The sequence below is a fragment of the Eptesicus fuscus genome, chromosome 2 (assembly GCF_027574615.1).
Source record: "Eptesicus fuscus isolate TK198812 chromosome 2, DD_ASM_mEF_20220401, whole genome shotgun sequence".
In the NCBI taxonomy this organism is placed as follows: domain Eukaryota; kingdom Metazoa; phylum Chordata; class Mammalia; order Chiroptera; family Vespertilionidae; genus Eptesicus; species Eptesicus fuscus.
The window spans coordinates 116,607,533-116,622,068 of NC_072474.1; the positions used below are offsets into that span (position 1 = coordinate 116,607,533).

General features: G+C 42.5%; 2 protein-coding genes across 3 annotated transcripts in view; both read left to right on the forward strand.

Annotated features, from left to right (window-relative positions):
- The first annotated feature begins 2,341 nt into the window (after positions 1-2,341).
- HAUS3 (HAUS augmin like complex subunit 3) lies at positions 2,342-13,584 on the forward strand. 2 transcript variants are annotated; one of them, XM_054708581.1, is made up of 6 exons: positions 2,343-2,368; positions 2,457-2,542; positions 2,759-3,811; positions 5,500-5,939; positions 8,372-8,600; positions 13,164-13,584. In XM_054708581.1, exons 3-6 carry the CDS (start codon positions 2,903-2,905, stop codon positions 13,395-13,397), a joined length of 1,812 nt encoding a protein of 603 aa, XP_054564556.1. In that variant the 5' UTR covers positions 2,343-2,368; positions 2,457-2,542; positions 2,759-2,902; the 3' UTR covers positions 13,398-13,584. The 2 variants fall into 2 exon arrangements, with proteins under 2 accessions (XP_054564555.1, XP_054564556.1); XM_054708580.1 differs by lacking the exon at positions 2,457-2,542 and having other exon boundaries at positions 2,342-2,415.
- The window catches only part of POLN (DNA polymerase nu), a 96,832-nt gene continuing 84,667 nt past the window's right edge, over positions 2,372-14,536 (forward strand). Inside the window, exon 1 of the mRNA XM_008150970.3 lies at positions 2,372-2,415. The gene's annotated coding sequence lies outside the window, so the exon portion shown is untranslated. The remainder of the gene's footprint in view (positions 2,416-14,536) is intronic.

Genomic DNA, 14,536 nt, shown 5'->3' on the forward strand with positions numbered 1-14,536 from the left:
CTCCCCCCAGCTCTGCATTCCCACCCCCCTCATCGCATGTCTTCCTGCTGCTCCTCTCTCTCCTTCAGTCTTTGCCTCCTCAGCAAAGTTTCTTGAAGGCACTGCCTGCACCGCCTTCACTTCCTCCCTACAAGCCGGCTGAGCGATCTCCTGCCCCAGGACAACCCCAATCCCGGTCCCCACTGTTGGCTGAGCCGGTCCTACGGGTCCAGGCTCTAACCTAGCCTCGCAGCTCACCTGCAGGCCCGTCTCCTCCCATTGCAGGCAGGGCACCGCCCAGTGGACCTCCCCGCAGCGGTTGTTTTTCAGATCATTTACGGCTTTATTGTCTTTTAGAAGAGAAGGATAGAAAAGTAAAACAAATGAAGAATTAATAGAAAGTATCAACAACTCCAGATTAATTTGTGGTATCTGCCTTGGGACAGCCTTTTTCTCTCTCCTTAAACGCATTAGGGAAGATTATCTGCCCTTCCCATGTCACACTAGACTAGGACCTAGTCTAACAAGCCACCGTAGTCATTTGGAGTGGAGAGAAACCTTGCGTATTTAGCGTTGGTTTGTAGAAGATTGGTAAATTAAAAAAAAAAACACAAACGATTTTTTGAGGGGGCCTGGCATAGATTTAAATGAGCCCCGCCCACTACAAGTGAGAACCCCAGAGGTCTGGGTTCCTTGGCCGGGAGGACATCAACCAGGTTTGCATGGAACTCGGCAACTTCATTTCAGCGCTCTTTCCTTCATTGACTACACAGCCTGCGTCGGGCCTCCTCCAGAGATGGCGTTCCATCCTGAGATGAAACGTTTTAAAGGGTGCGTCTAGAAAATGGGATTGTGGAGGAAGCCGGCTTTTGCTCAGCGGTCAGGTGAGGGCTGACCCTCAAACTGCTTTTGCAAAGTAAGGGTCACCCTGGCCGCTTTGGCTCAGTGGACGGAGTGTCGGCCTGCAGACTCAAGGGTCGCAGGTTCAATTCCGGTCAAGGGCATGCGCCTTGGTTGCGGGCACATCCCCAGTGGGAGGTGTGCAGGAGACAGCTGATCGATGTTTCTAGCTCTCTCTCCCTCTCCCTTCCTCTCTGTAAAAAATCAATAAAGTATATTTTTAAAAAAAGGCTCATCATGAGATTGTAAAGCGAGTAACCCCCCAGGCACTGCTCCGACCGCTTTAGACTCAGGACCCGCTCATTCCCACGCCTTCTCCGAGGGGCTCTGACCGGACACGGGTGCGGGGCCGGGGCTGCCCGGGTCAGGCAGCAGGCGAGCGATCGGGTTGGCGCCGCCCGCGCTCCCTCCCATCAGGGGGCGAGGGTTGGGCCCGGGAGTGCGGGTGGCGGAACTGAGCGGAAGAGCCCGCGGCGCGCGAAGAGCACAGGTCGGCGGGAGGCCGGCCCTCAAAGCCCAGCGGGGACCGCGAGGCCGACCTTCCGCGAGAGCTCAGCCCCGCCCCCAAGCACCTGGCCCCGCCCCCGCCTCGCCCCTGAGGCGGGAAGCCAATCAGCGCTCGCCCTGAAAGTAGTTGCCCGCCTACTGCGGCCCTGCGGCGGTCTATTCCGCGCCTGCGCAGACAGTCGCCCCGCGGTGCCGACTGGGTCCTCCGCGCGCGCGCGGGGAAGCGCTCCCGTGAGGCAGTGCGAGGCGAGGCGCGGAGCGCGGCGGTGGCCGCGGAGGGGCGCGGACTGAGCTTCCTGAGGTGAGTGTCGTCGGCCTCGCGGTCCTGGGCCGCGCGGGGCTGAGGGAGCGGCGTCGACCACTGGGCCGCCTCCTCCTTTGTCCGGACGCCCCTGGGACTCTCAGGAGCGCGAGGAGCGGCGCAGTCGGAGTCCGCCGGGACCAGCGGCGGGGGACGGGGGACAGGGGAGGGGGGTGCGGGGGAGGCCGGGGGGCGCCAGGGGCGGAGGCGGGAGAGCGGCGGCCGGGGGTGAAAGCGGGGGCGCGGGTTGAGGGAGCGAGGGGCCACGGGTGAGGGCGGGGACAAGGCGGGTGCCGGCGGGAGAGCCAGGGCCTCGGGGGCGGGGGATGGGGTCCCGCGCTGGCCTGAGGCGCGGGGGTGGGGGACGCGGGCAGACGCCCCGGGCGCCGCGCAGCCAGTGCCCCTGGCGGGTAGTGCGGCTTGTCCTGGGCGCGGACTGGGTGTGTTTTACGCGCCATAAGTGCAGGACAGACTGACCAGCCGGTGAAGGTGGGTAGGGGGGCCATTGTCAGGTCACCGCGGCTCCGGTCTTCCGTGCTGTCGGGGTGCGGGCAGTTCCTGACGCTTCGGTTTTCCCGGCACCAGGTAACCCAGTCTGGGGCGACTCCCGGCACCAGGTGATCCAGTCTGGGGCGACTCCCGGCACCAGGTGACCCAGTCTGGGGCGACTCCCGGCACCAGGTGATCCAGTCTGATCCAGTCTGGCGGAGACGGATTCGGCCGCCGAGGTGAGTGTAGCTGACCACGTTTATTTCTGTTCCTTCCTTAGGAAGGCCGGGGAGGGAGGCTGCTTAAGTGCACGACGCCTGGTCTTCGTCCTGAATTGCAAACGGAGCTGCTGCTCTGGACACTGCAGTGTGTTTGAGCCACTCATCTGTGGGAAAACGGGAGGTTTCCGTTATCACGGTCTTGAGTCCCACCCTAACTGCCTGTTCTGTGTCTCTTTCCCATCAAACGTTTCCGATCCAGCTGCCTCTGGGTTAATGTTACCAGTGTCCTTGGATATTTATCTACGTTGTCCTTTCAAAGTCGCCTTCTTTGTGGTCTAACACTTGTTTTTTTCTCCCCTAGGAGAAATCATTATATATTCTAAAAATATTTTCCCCCTTCTCTATGGACTTAACATAAAATAAGCTCTGTTTGTATTTGGATTCATTTTCTAAATATCAGTACCGTAAACCCCTATCAGTTACAGAAAATTTGCGGAGTTAAACCATGAGTTGCGGAAAAGACTTTGTGGAAACATTAAAAAAAATTGGTTATCCCAAAGCTGATGTTCTTAATGGGGAAGATTTTGACTGGTTGTTTGAGACTGCTGAAGGTGAGTCATTTTTGAAGTGGTTTTGTGGGACAGTGAATGAACAGAACGTGTTGTCTCAAGAAGAATTGGAAGCTTTCAGCATTCTTCAAAAATCCGGCAAGCCCGTCCTAGAAGGAGCAGCATTGGATGAAGCTCTTAAAACCTGTAAAACTTCTAATTTGAAGATACCTACCGTGGATGACAAAGACCTAGAGAAATTAGAGGATGAGGTTCGAACTCTGCAGAAATTAAAGAACCTAAAAATTCAGCGACGTAATAAATGTCAGTTGATGGCTTCGGTAACTAGGCACAAATCTCTGAGGTTAAATGCTAAAGAAGAAGCAGCCACTAAAAAGCTGAAGCAGAGTCAAGGAATTCTAAATGCTATGACTACTAAGATTAAGAATGAACTTCAGGCTCTTACAGATGGAGTTGCAAAATTGATGGTGTTCTTCAGACCTTCGAATTTGGGTCAAGGGACAAATCCTCCGGTGTTTTTATCTCAGATTTCCTTGGAAAAGTACCTCAGCCAAGAAGAGCAATGCACAGCAGCATTAACCTTATATACCAAAAAACAGTTCTTTCAGGGTATACAAGAAGTATTTGAAAGTTCAAATGAAGAAAATTTTCAGCTTTTTGATATACAAGCACCATCTATTTATGATAACCAAGAAATCCTTGAGGAGAGACGGCTAGAGATGGCTAGGCTGCAGCTAGCATACATTTGTGCTCAACATCAGTTAATTCACTTGAAAGCACGTAACATGAGCATGAAATCAAGTATAAAATGGGCAGAGGAGAATCTTCATAGTTTCACTAGCAAAGTAAGTATGAGAAATTAGGCTGGATTAATATTGTAATTTTTAGTAACGGATATAGTAGATATTAAAGTGTTTTAGGAAGGAGGCTATAGGAAGTCATTACATTTTCTTTGTTCAGTGCTTAGTTGTGATGTATGTCAGTGTTTCATACAAATAGATCCTCATGTTAGTGGAGGGCAGAAATAGTAATTATAGCCCCAACCATTTTATCTTAACTAATTTTAAAAGTATTTTTGTATTCTGAATTTGAAATTGTGTTGATTTCAGATACAGACACACTGAAATTTCCTTTTTTATGATGTATGAACCTTATTTTTATGAGTAAAGAGCCTTGTTGCTGTGTTATTGTATTCTGCCTTGTTTGCTCTGATCAGAATATAGTGCTAATGAAGTCAGAGATCCAGTTCAGTGGACTGGAAACCCTGATTCTTTGTTGAGAATGTGTAGCTGTATTGCAGGTAGTCATTTGCTGTCTTGGACAGCTTGCTTTATTGATAATTTAACCACTAGATAGTTGAGTAAAAATACAACTTTCTGAGCCCTGACTGGGTAGCTCAGTTGGTTGGAACATTGCCCCATGCGCCAAGGTTGCTGGTTTGGTCCCTGGTCAGGGCATGCACAAGAATCCACCAATGAATGAATAGATATGTGAAACAAATTGATGTCTCTCTGTCCTCTCTCCCTCTCTCATCTCCCTTCCTTCCCCTCCCTCTTTATAAAGTAAAATAAAATAAATTAAAAAACAAACAACTTTCTGAAGCTGAATACCAGTTACTACCACTGACAAACTTTGGAATAATGTATGAAGTCCTGTTAAAGACTTGTTAGAATTGTTAAAATCAGCTGACATTGCCGAAACCGGTTTGGCTCAGTGGATGGAGCGTCGGCCTGCAGACTGAAAGGTCCCAGGTTCGATTCCGGTCAAGGGCATGTACCTTGGTTGCGGGCACATCCCCAGTAGGGGTTGTGTAAGAGGCAGCTGATCGATGTTTCTCATCGATGTTTCTAACTCTCTATCCCTCTCCCTTCCTCTCTGTGAAAAATCAATAAAATATATTTAAAAAATAAATAAATAAAATAAAATCAGCTGACAAACTAGGAGAATAGCTAGTGATTAATTTTGAGAAAAATTGAAATAGCATACATTTGCAATTAGCGAGTAGTGTGCTAATAATTTTTATTAAGACAAGAATGACAAGATCTCTATTTTGCTAAACATTACTGTATATTATATGGTAGTAATAGCATTAAAATTTAGCAATTCATACTGGCTTTACCCTTGACTTGGTCCACACTTTTTCTTTTTAAACTGTGATTTTGGCTTTTGCTAATAGGAAATTGTTTATTATTGAGCATATTATCTGCTAATCTAAAATGGAAAGTGAAAATAATTTTAAAACTATTTGAACTTTATTTTTTTTTTTAAATATATTTTTTATTGATTTTTCACAGAGAGGAAGGGACAGGGATAGAGAGTCAGAAACATTGATGAGAGAGAAACATGGATCAGCTGCCTCCTGCACACCCCCCACTGGGGATGCGCCCGCAACCAAGGTACATGCCCCTGACTGGAATCGAACCCGGGACCCTCCAGTCCACAGGCCGACGCTCTATCCACTGAGCCAAACCAGTTAGGGCGCTATTTGAACTTTATACAAACAGTTTGAAATATAATTGCTTTCTTTGTGTAGGTTCTTGGAAAAGATGATTTGGATGCTAAAATTTCTAGCTTGAACATTCAGATTCTGAAACTCGAAGAACAAATTACTCATATAAAAGACAAAAGTTTGCCTGCTGTGGTAAAAAAGAATGCCCAGTTATTGAATATGCCAGTTGTGAAGGGAGATTTTGATCTGCAGATTGCCAAACAAGACTATTATACAGCAAGACAAGAGTTCGTTTTAAATCAGTTGATAAAGCAAAAGGCATCGTTTGAACTTCTGCAGTTATCATATGAAATTGAAATGAGAAAGCATTGGGACATACATCGTCAACTTGAAAAATTGGTTCATGAACTTAGTCAAAGTAATACGATGCTCCACAAGCAATTAGAAATGCTAGCTGACCCATCAGTATCTCAGCAGATAAATCCAAGGAATACCATTGATACCAAGGATTATTCTACTCACAGGTATGCTTCATTGTTTCTGTTGTAAGTAACTATTTTCCCTTTAGTTTTGTAAAATACTAGAGAGAGTTTGAGTGGAAATTGTGGAAGGTTAAAAAAATTTTTGCACTCCATTTTTGGCCTTTTTATTCTCCCACATTTATATGCCTCTTTTTCCTTTTTTAATTACTTGCTCCCTTTACCATTCATGTTAAATGTGGAAGTAGCTTCTGTAGAGCTGAGAGAATTGGGTTGGAGGAATGAATATATACCAGGTCTTAATCATCTTTAACACCATTCGATGCCTTATTATAAATGGGGGCCGGAGTTTACAGCAGGAAGTTTGAATACAGCTTATGTACAATAGGTATTGCTGGATAGAGAATTGACTGCATTTGGAGAAGGTAGCAGTAGAGAGGGGAGAAGACTTCAGTTCTGTGTCTAGTCAGGTGAAATCACTGAGAGTGAATGCTAGCTCCCCACCTTTTCTGAATGTGAGCAATTGATGGTATGGGGATACTGAAATTGGAGGGCTAAAGTAGTCAAAGGCCTTGCCTGGCCGGCGTGGCTCAGTGGTTGAGTGTCAACCTATGAACCAGGAGGTAATGGTTCAATTTCCGGTCAGGGCACATGCCCAGGTTGAGGGCTCGAGCCCCAGTTGGGGCGTGCAGGAGGCTTCTGGTCAAGGATTCTCTCTCATTGATGTTTCTCTCTCTCTCATTGATGTTCCTTCCTCTCTGATATCAATAAAAATATATTTAAAAAAAACTAACAAAAGCAAAGGTCTCAAAAATCTGGATCCTACTCCTGATTTTTCTCTAGGACAAGAGGGAAATCATCTATTCCTTTGTTTTTTTTTCTTAATGAAACGAGGGACCTAGATAGGGCTGCCTCATTGCAAAATTTCAGAGGGTGGCAGTGACATCATGATTTATGTGAATGTTGTCCCCTGGAATTGTGTAGTTCCCACAAGAACAAAGTTGGCAGTCTTGGGCTTTATGAATTCTGTTGCAACTTGTTAAAATAATTAAATATGTATCAGCTCTACAGAAGCTACTTCCACATTTAACATGAATATATATTACATATATCATTATATCCTCCTATATAATAAAACCCTAATATGCAAATCAACTGAACGGCAGAACAACTGGTCGCTATGATGTGCACTGACCACCAGGGGGAGGTGACCAGCGGTTGCTATTGGGGGGCAGGACCGGCCAGCAGGTGGTGCCAGGCCACCAGCCAAGGCAGTGGGAAGGTACCTCCCCCCCCCTCCCCCCGCCCACTCGCCCTGCCCACCAGTCGCCCCACAGATTGGCCCTGATTGCCGGCCAGGCCTAGGGACCCTACCCTATTTATTGGGAACAGTCTCTTAGATTTAAAATTAAAACCTGGCAAGGCTACTCTAACATTGAAAAAACAGGATGATGCAGTGATGACATGCATGGACTCTGGCTTGCACATTTTGTGGTCAGCCCTCATTCTGACACATAACTGTGTGACAAAGCCAATTACTTCTCTCTGCTTCATTTTTTCCACCCATAAGATGGGGGAAATGGTACTACTGCCTCAGAAGGATCATGTTATGTACTACTGTTTATAATCAGGGCAAAAAAATGTAGCTGCCCATACAACAGCCAGATGCCTTTCACCTGTATGAAAAGTATGGTCACTGGTGCATGCAGCGTCCCCAATTGCGAGGGGGATGTCTGACTGCCGGTTTAGGCCCAAGGGCACAGGCTGGGCTGAGGGACCCCCCTCCCCTCCCCCCCTGCATGAATTTCATGCACCGGGCCTTAAGTGTGTGTGTGTGTGTGTGTGTGTGTGTGTGTATGTGTATATGTATATGTATGTGTATATATAATTATAAGGAAAAGAGCAGACCCTTTTGGTCAGATATGAAATGCTGTCTCAGTTTTCCATTTGCCCAGTATGATTTTTCTGCCATTAATGTTTGAACTGGTAAAGTGGCTTCCTGGCTTATCAAGATTGAAATAGCAAGTTTGCTATTACTATTTCTGTAGCTCTTTGTTGTTTACTTTTTAAATATTTTACTTAAAAAAATGTTTTTATTGACTTAAGAGAGAAAGGGCAAGGGAGAGAGATAGAAACCCCCATGCTAAAGGAACATTGATCGGCTGCCTCCTTTATGCCCCCTGCTGCTGAACCCTCCCTCCCCCCTCCGCAACTAGGGCATGTGTCCTGACCAAGAATTGGGAATGGAACCGTGACTTCCTGGTTCATAGGTTGACACTCAGCCACTGAGCCACGCTGGATCAGCGAGATAGTATTTTAGTTGGAATGTTTTCAGTTGCTTGGTTTAACAGCAGGCAGATTAATATTTTTTTAAGTTGTTAGCTATCCCAAAAGATGCCCCCATACAGTGGATTGTAATTTTGAAAACTATACTGACTTTAGGGTTTCTTTCTCTAATTTTTATTTTCACATTTTAGGCTTCATCAGCTTTTAGAAGGAGAGAATAAAAAGAAAGAATTGTTTATAACCCATGAAAACCTGGAGGAAGTGGCTGAGAAATTAAAACAGGATGTTTCTTTTGTACAAGATCAATTGGCAAAATCTGCTCAAGAACATTCTTTCTTTCTGTCCAAACTGAATGATGATGTGGACATGCTTTGTGATGTTTTGTATCAAGGAGGAAACCAGCCTTTGCTTAGTGATCAGGTGGGTGCTTGCCATACAAGTATTTAAAAATGGTTTAAAAATAATGTTCATTGTAAAAGATACTAAAGAAAATGTTCATATGAGGAAAATATTACCCCAAATCCTATTGTATGTTTTGAGCTTTATATGCATGGTATTATTTTATATGTATTATTCAGTAACTTGTTTCTTTTATTTATTTTTTTTAATCCTCACCCATGAATATGCTTTAATTGATTTTTTTTGGAGAGAGAGAAACATTGATGTGTATGTGCCCTGACCAGGAATTGAGCCCTCAACCCTTTGGTCTGTGGGCTGACGCTCTAACCAATGAGCAACTGGCTAGGGCCACAAAAACTTTTTATTTTTATTTTATTTATTTATTTATTAATTTTTTAAATTTTTTTTTAAAATATATATTTTATTGATTTTTTTTACAGAGAGGAAGGGAGAGGGATAGAGAGAGTTAGAAACATCGATGAGAGAGAAACATTGATCAGCTGCCTCCTGCACACCTCCTCCTGGGATGTGCCCGCAACCAAGGTACATGCCCTTGACTGGAATCGAACCCGGGACCTTTCAGTCCGCAGACCGACATTCTATCCACTGAGCCAAACCGGTTTCGGCCACAAAAACTTTTTAATTTGATGTAGTTGCTTATTCAGTTTGATTGTTCTATAATTTAGTTGTAATTCTAGTTTGGTCCTGGGAGGAGGTAAGTATAACTTCCACCTACTCTACTGTCATCTTGGATCTCCAATTTATTTTTAATTTTTTGGTTTTGTCAGGTACTCAAAGTATGAGTATATGTTACTTGAAGAAAACCCACTACTGAATAAACTTACCAGTGTTCCTTATACAGTTTTGGATATGTCCATAGCACAAGTCTAAATAATTTTCTTAATTTTTAATGTTACAGTACTCTATTGATTTAATTATTGTGTCATAATTTCTGTAACCAATTCACCATTGCTAGATACTGTGATAGTCTTTTTCTTGTTTGGTCTTGAATGACATCATATATATAGCCTTTTGTTGTTGAATACTTTTATTTGGATGAATTCTTGGAAGTAGGATTATTTGGTTTCTTGAATGTGCAAATTTTTTTTTGGCCTTTGGTACTGCCATATTGCTTTTCAAAGCCACCAGTATAATTTATTTTTTTTTAAATATATTTTATTGATTTTTTACAGAGAGAAAGGGAGAGGGATAGAGAGTTAGAAACATTGATGAGAGAGAAATATCGATCAGCTGCCTCCTGCACACCCCCTACTGGGGATGTACCTGCAACAAAGGTACATGCCCTTGACCGGATTCGAACCTGGGACCCTTCAGTCCACAGGCCGATGCTCTATCCACTGAGCCAAACTGGTTAGGGCGCCACCAGTATAATTTAAATGTCAACCATTAATCATATGGTATACTATCAATTTATGAATTGCTAAGAAAAAAACTTTCTGTTAAACTGACACAATACATTCTTGTTTAGATTTTTTATTTTATACTTATATCTTTTAGGTGTAGATAGACAAATCTTTATCATATTTTGAATATACATTAAAAAATATACATTAAAAGGGGGAAAATAGCCAATTTAAATATGGTATTTCTAAAGCTCCACATTTAGTCCAATTATTCTATGTTGTAGGGTGGTGGTTTTTTTATTCCTCACTAGAATATATTTTTTTCCATTCATTTCTATAGAGAGTGACAGGGAGGAAGGAGAGGGAGGGGGAAAGAGGGAGAAACAGCCACCTGAGAGAGACACCTCCATTAGCCGCTTCCCACCGCTACTGGTGCTAGGGAACCTGCAACTGAGGTAGGATGTCCTTGCCTGGGAATTGAACCCAAGGGCTGTTGCTCTAACCACTGTGCAACTGGCCAGGGCCTTGTATGTTATTTTTTGATTAAAAGTTGTAGTCTGTATTTTTTCACAAGAAACATTAAGAATGTTGGTGATAGCAAAACAAACAAAAACAATAATCAGATTAAAAAGTAGGCTAATGACTTTAAGGAATATTTCTCCAAAGAAGACAATACAAATGGCTAACAGGTCATCAGGGAAATGCATCAAAACCACAGTGAGATACTACCTTACACCTGTTATTATCAAAAAAGTAAAGACAGGGAGTCTTTGTGAGGGTGTGGAGAAGTAGAAACACTGGGACGCGGTTGGTGGAAATGCCAGGTGGCGCAGCCGCTGGGGGAAACCGTTTGGAGGTTCTGCAAACTGGAGAACTACCATGTCACCCAGCAGTCCCACTCTGGGTGTTTGAACTAAGGCATTGAAATCAGGATCCCAAACGGGTGTTAGCACTCGTATGTTCGTGCAGCACTACTCATAATAGCCAAGGTGTGAAAACAACCTAAATGTCTGTCAGTGGAAGAATGGATAAAGAAAATATGGTATATACATACAATGGAATATTTCTCAGCCTTGAAATCCTGCAGTATGTGACAACATAGATGAACCTTGAGGAAATTATGCTAAGTGAAATAAGCTAAGTCACAAGGGCAAATGCATGATTCCACTCGTGAGATATGTAAACTAATCAGACTCATAGAAGCAAAGAGTAGAATAATGGTTGTTAGAACTGGGGAAGGGGAAATGGGGAGTTGTTAATCAGGTATAAAGTTTCAGTCATGCAAGATGAAAAGTTCTAGAGATCTGTCTACATTGTGCCTATATTTAACAGTACTGTATTGTCCTCTTAAGAGGGGAGATCTGTTAAGTGTTCTTACCACAATACATTTTTTTTTATGTTGGTGATACAACATTTCTTATGAATATATCTGTTCAATAACAATTACACGGTGCTCTCCAATATAAAAATGCATGTTAATTTCAGATATGTTAACATGTGAAGCATTGTATTCTAAAATAGGATAATTTTACTAAATCTTATTGGGGTATCATGATTCAGTTTTTTGTTTTTTTTTTAATATATTTTATTGATTTTCTACAGAGAGGAAGAGAGAGGGATAGAGAGTTAGAAACATCGATGAGAGAGAAACATCGATCAGCTGCCTCTTGCACACCCCCTACTGGGGATGTGCCCGCAACCAAGATACATGCCCCTGACCGGAATCGAACCCGGGACCCTTGAGTCCGCAGGCCGACGCTCTATCCACTGAGCCAAACCGGCCTTGGCCATGATTCAGTTTTTCCCTAGCCCAGTGAGGTACAAAAAGCCATCCATTTTAACTTACATTTTTATTGTTAATGAAGTTGAACATTTTCAGTATTTATTGGAGTATTATTTTAGCAACTGTTATTAAGATCTTTAGTATTGAAATTAAAGGTGAGATTGTTTCTCATTGTATTAAGATTTACCAAATTTTTCCTCAAAAGGAGAACACTTAATGTAGATACTACTTGATTTTTAAAAAATGTAATTTAAGTATTGCTGTCTGGCATTTATGATGTTAAGCTGTCATTCTTGAACTTGTACATTAGAATTACCAGGGAGCCTGTTGAAATGTAGCTTCCTGGTCCTGTTGCAGAGTTTGAGTAATTTACTTTTTTTTTTTTTTTTAATCCTCACCTGAGGATATTTTTTCCATTGATTTTTAGAGTGACAGAGAGAGAGGAGCGGGGAGGAGAGAGAGAGAGAAAGAGAGAGAGAGAGAGAGAGAGAGAGAGAGAGAGAAACTTTGACGTGAGAGAGACTCATCATTTGGTTGCCTCCGCTCTTGCCTGGACTGGGGCCAGGTACCTGCAACCAAGGTATGTGCCCTTGACCGGGAATTGAACCCGCAATTCTTCATCTGTGGGCTGACGCTCTAACTACTGAGCAAAACCGGCCAGGGCCAGAGTTTGAGTAATTTAGAGTGGAGTAAGGTATAGGAATCTGTATTCATAACAAGTACCCCAGGTTATAACCATGCTGAGAACCTGTGGAAGGTTATGAGGGAGGTAGAGCTACAGGTTTTCTGAGAACCTCTTTGGTCAGTAATACTGGCTGTAAATACTTGGTTAGACCGCCATGGAAACTTGGTAATAAGCTGCTTTTCATGTTAGGAAGTGAGAAGGATTGTAGAGTATCATGTAGTTTTATCTTCTACAACAATTTGGAAAAAAAGGAAAAATGGAGATTTTTGTTGAGGTAATTCTTTTTCATTGGTATTCCTTTATTTCAAGGCTTTCTCAGTTTCTCTTAATGTCTAGAATAAATAGAGATTAGGTTAAAACAAGGTTTGATTAATCAGAATGTAAGCTCCATGAAGGAGATGGTGTTCTTTCTTACAATCCATAGAGTTAAAACAGTTCTTGGAACATGGTAGGCATTCAGGAATACTAGTATTTGTTGAAAGTGTGAGTATGCAGAACAGTTTTTACATAACAGATACTCTTCAGGGAGAAAGAGTTTGCTTTGAATCACTTAAAATTGCCTATCAGGAGTTGCTGTAATTGATCTTACATAAAATTTATATTAAACCTATGGATTTTTAATTGAGGGTCATTTATTGTTAAAATGGTGGGAATGATTACATCGTTTATATTTTTTCCATATAAGTTGCATTTTAAATTTATGGTGTTGCAATAGAGCTCTTGCATTAAAAGCATTTTAATTTTCCTTTTAGGAGTTAACGGAGCAGTTTCATCAAGTTGAGTCTCAACTGAATAAGCTAAATCATCTTCTCACTGATATTCTTGCTGATGTAAAGACAAAAAGAAAAATTTTGGCATCTAATAAACTGCATCAAATGGAAAGAGAATTATATGTATATTTTTGTAAAGATGAAGATTATCTGAAAGAGATCGTGGAGAATTTAGAAAACCAATCAAAGATTAAGGCTGCTGATCTCAAAGATTGAAAATTACTACATACTGAATCTTTACTACATATGCTATGTTTTAATGTTTTACATATTAGGAGAATATAGCTAATGAACACTACTAAGAATTTAAGTTCGAGGTCAATGGAACATTTAATTTAATGAATTCAAGTATTACATCAGTTTGTTTTTTCTTTTTTTTAATAAATCTTCATTGTTCAGATTATTACAATTGTTTCTCCTTTTTCCCCCCATAGCTCCCCTCCCCCCGGTTGCTCCCTCCTTCCCTTACCTCCCCCCCACTGTCCTCATCCATAGGTGTACGATTTTTGTCCAGTCTCTTCCCGTACCCCCCACTCCTTTTTCCCCCTGAGAATTATCAATCCACTCCCATTCTATGCCCCTGATTCTATTATATTCACCAGTTTATTCTGTTCCTCAGATTTTTAATTCACTTGATTTTTAGATTCACTTGTTGATAGATATGTATTTGCTGTTCATTATTTTTATCTTTACTTTTTTCTTCTTCCTCTTCTTAAAGAATACCTATCAGCATTTCATATAATACTGGTTTGGTGGTGATGAACTCCTTAAGCTTTTCCTTGTCTGTGAAGCTCTTTATCTGACCTTCAATTCTGAATGATAGCTTTGCTGGGTAGAGTAGTCTTGGCTGTAGGTTCTTGCTATTCATCACTTTGAATATTTTTTGCCATTCCCGTCTGGCCTGCATAGTTTCTGTTGAGAAATCAGCTGACAGTCGTATGGGTGCTCCCTTGTAGGTAATTAACAGTTTTTCTCTTGCTGCTTTCAAGATTCTCTCTTTGTCTTTTGCCCTTGGCATTTTAATTATGATGTGTCTTGGTGTGGTCCTCTTTGGATCCCTTTTGTTTTGGGTTCTGTGCGCTTCCTGGACTTGTAAGTCTCTTTCTTTCACCAGGTGGGGGAAGTTTTCAGTCATTATTTCTTCAAATAGGTTTTCAGTATCTTGCTCTCTCTTATTCTGGCACCCCCATAATTCTGATGTTGGTACACTTGAAGTTGTCCCAGAGGCTTCTTACACTATCTTCAAATTTTTGGATTCTTTTTTCTTTCCCGGTTGAGTGTTTTTTGCTTCTTTGTATTTCAAATCTTTGACTTGATTCTTACATTCCTCTAGTCTGCTGTTGAGTCTCTGTATA

Coding starts and splice junctions, on each gene's coding strand:
- HAUS3 (XM_054708580.1), top strand. CDS start 2,903: ATGAGTTGCGGAAAAGACTTTGTGGAAACATTAAAAAAAATTGGTTAT. Junction 5,940..8,371: donor AAGGATTATTCTACTCACAG/GTATGCTTCATT, acceptor TTCACATTTTAG/GCTTCATCAGCTTTTAGAAG. Junction 8,601..13,163: donor AGCCTTTGCTTAGTGATCAG/GTGGGTGCTTGC, acceptor TTTTCCTTTTAG/GAGTTAACGGAGCAGTTTCA.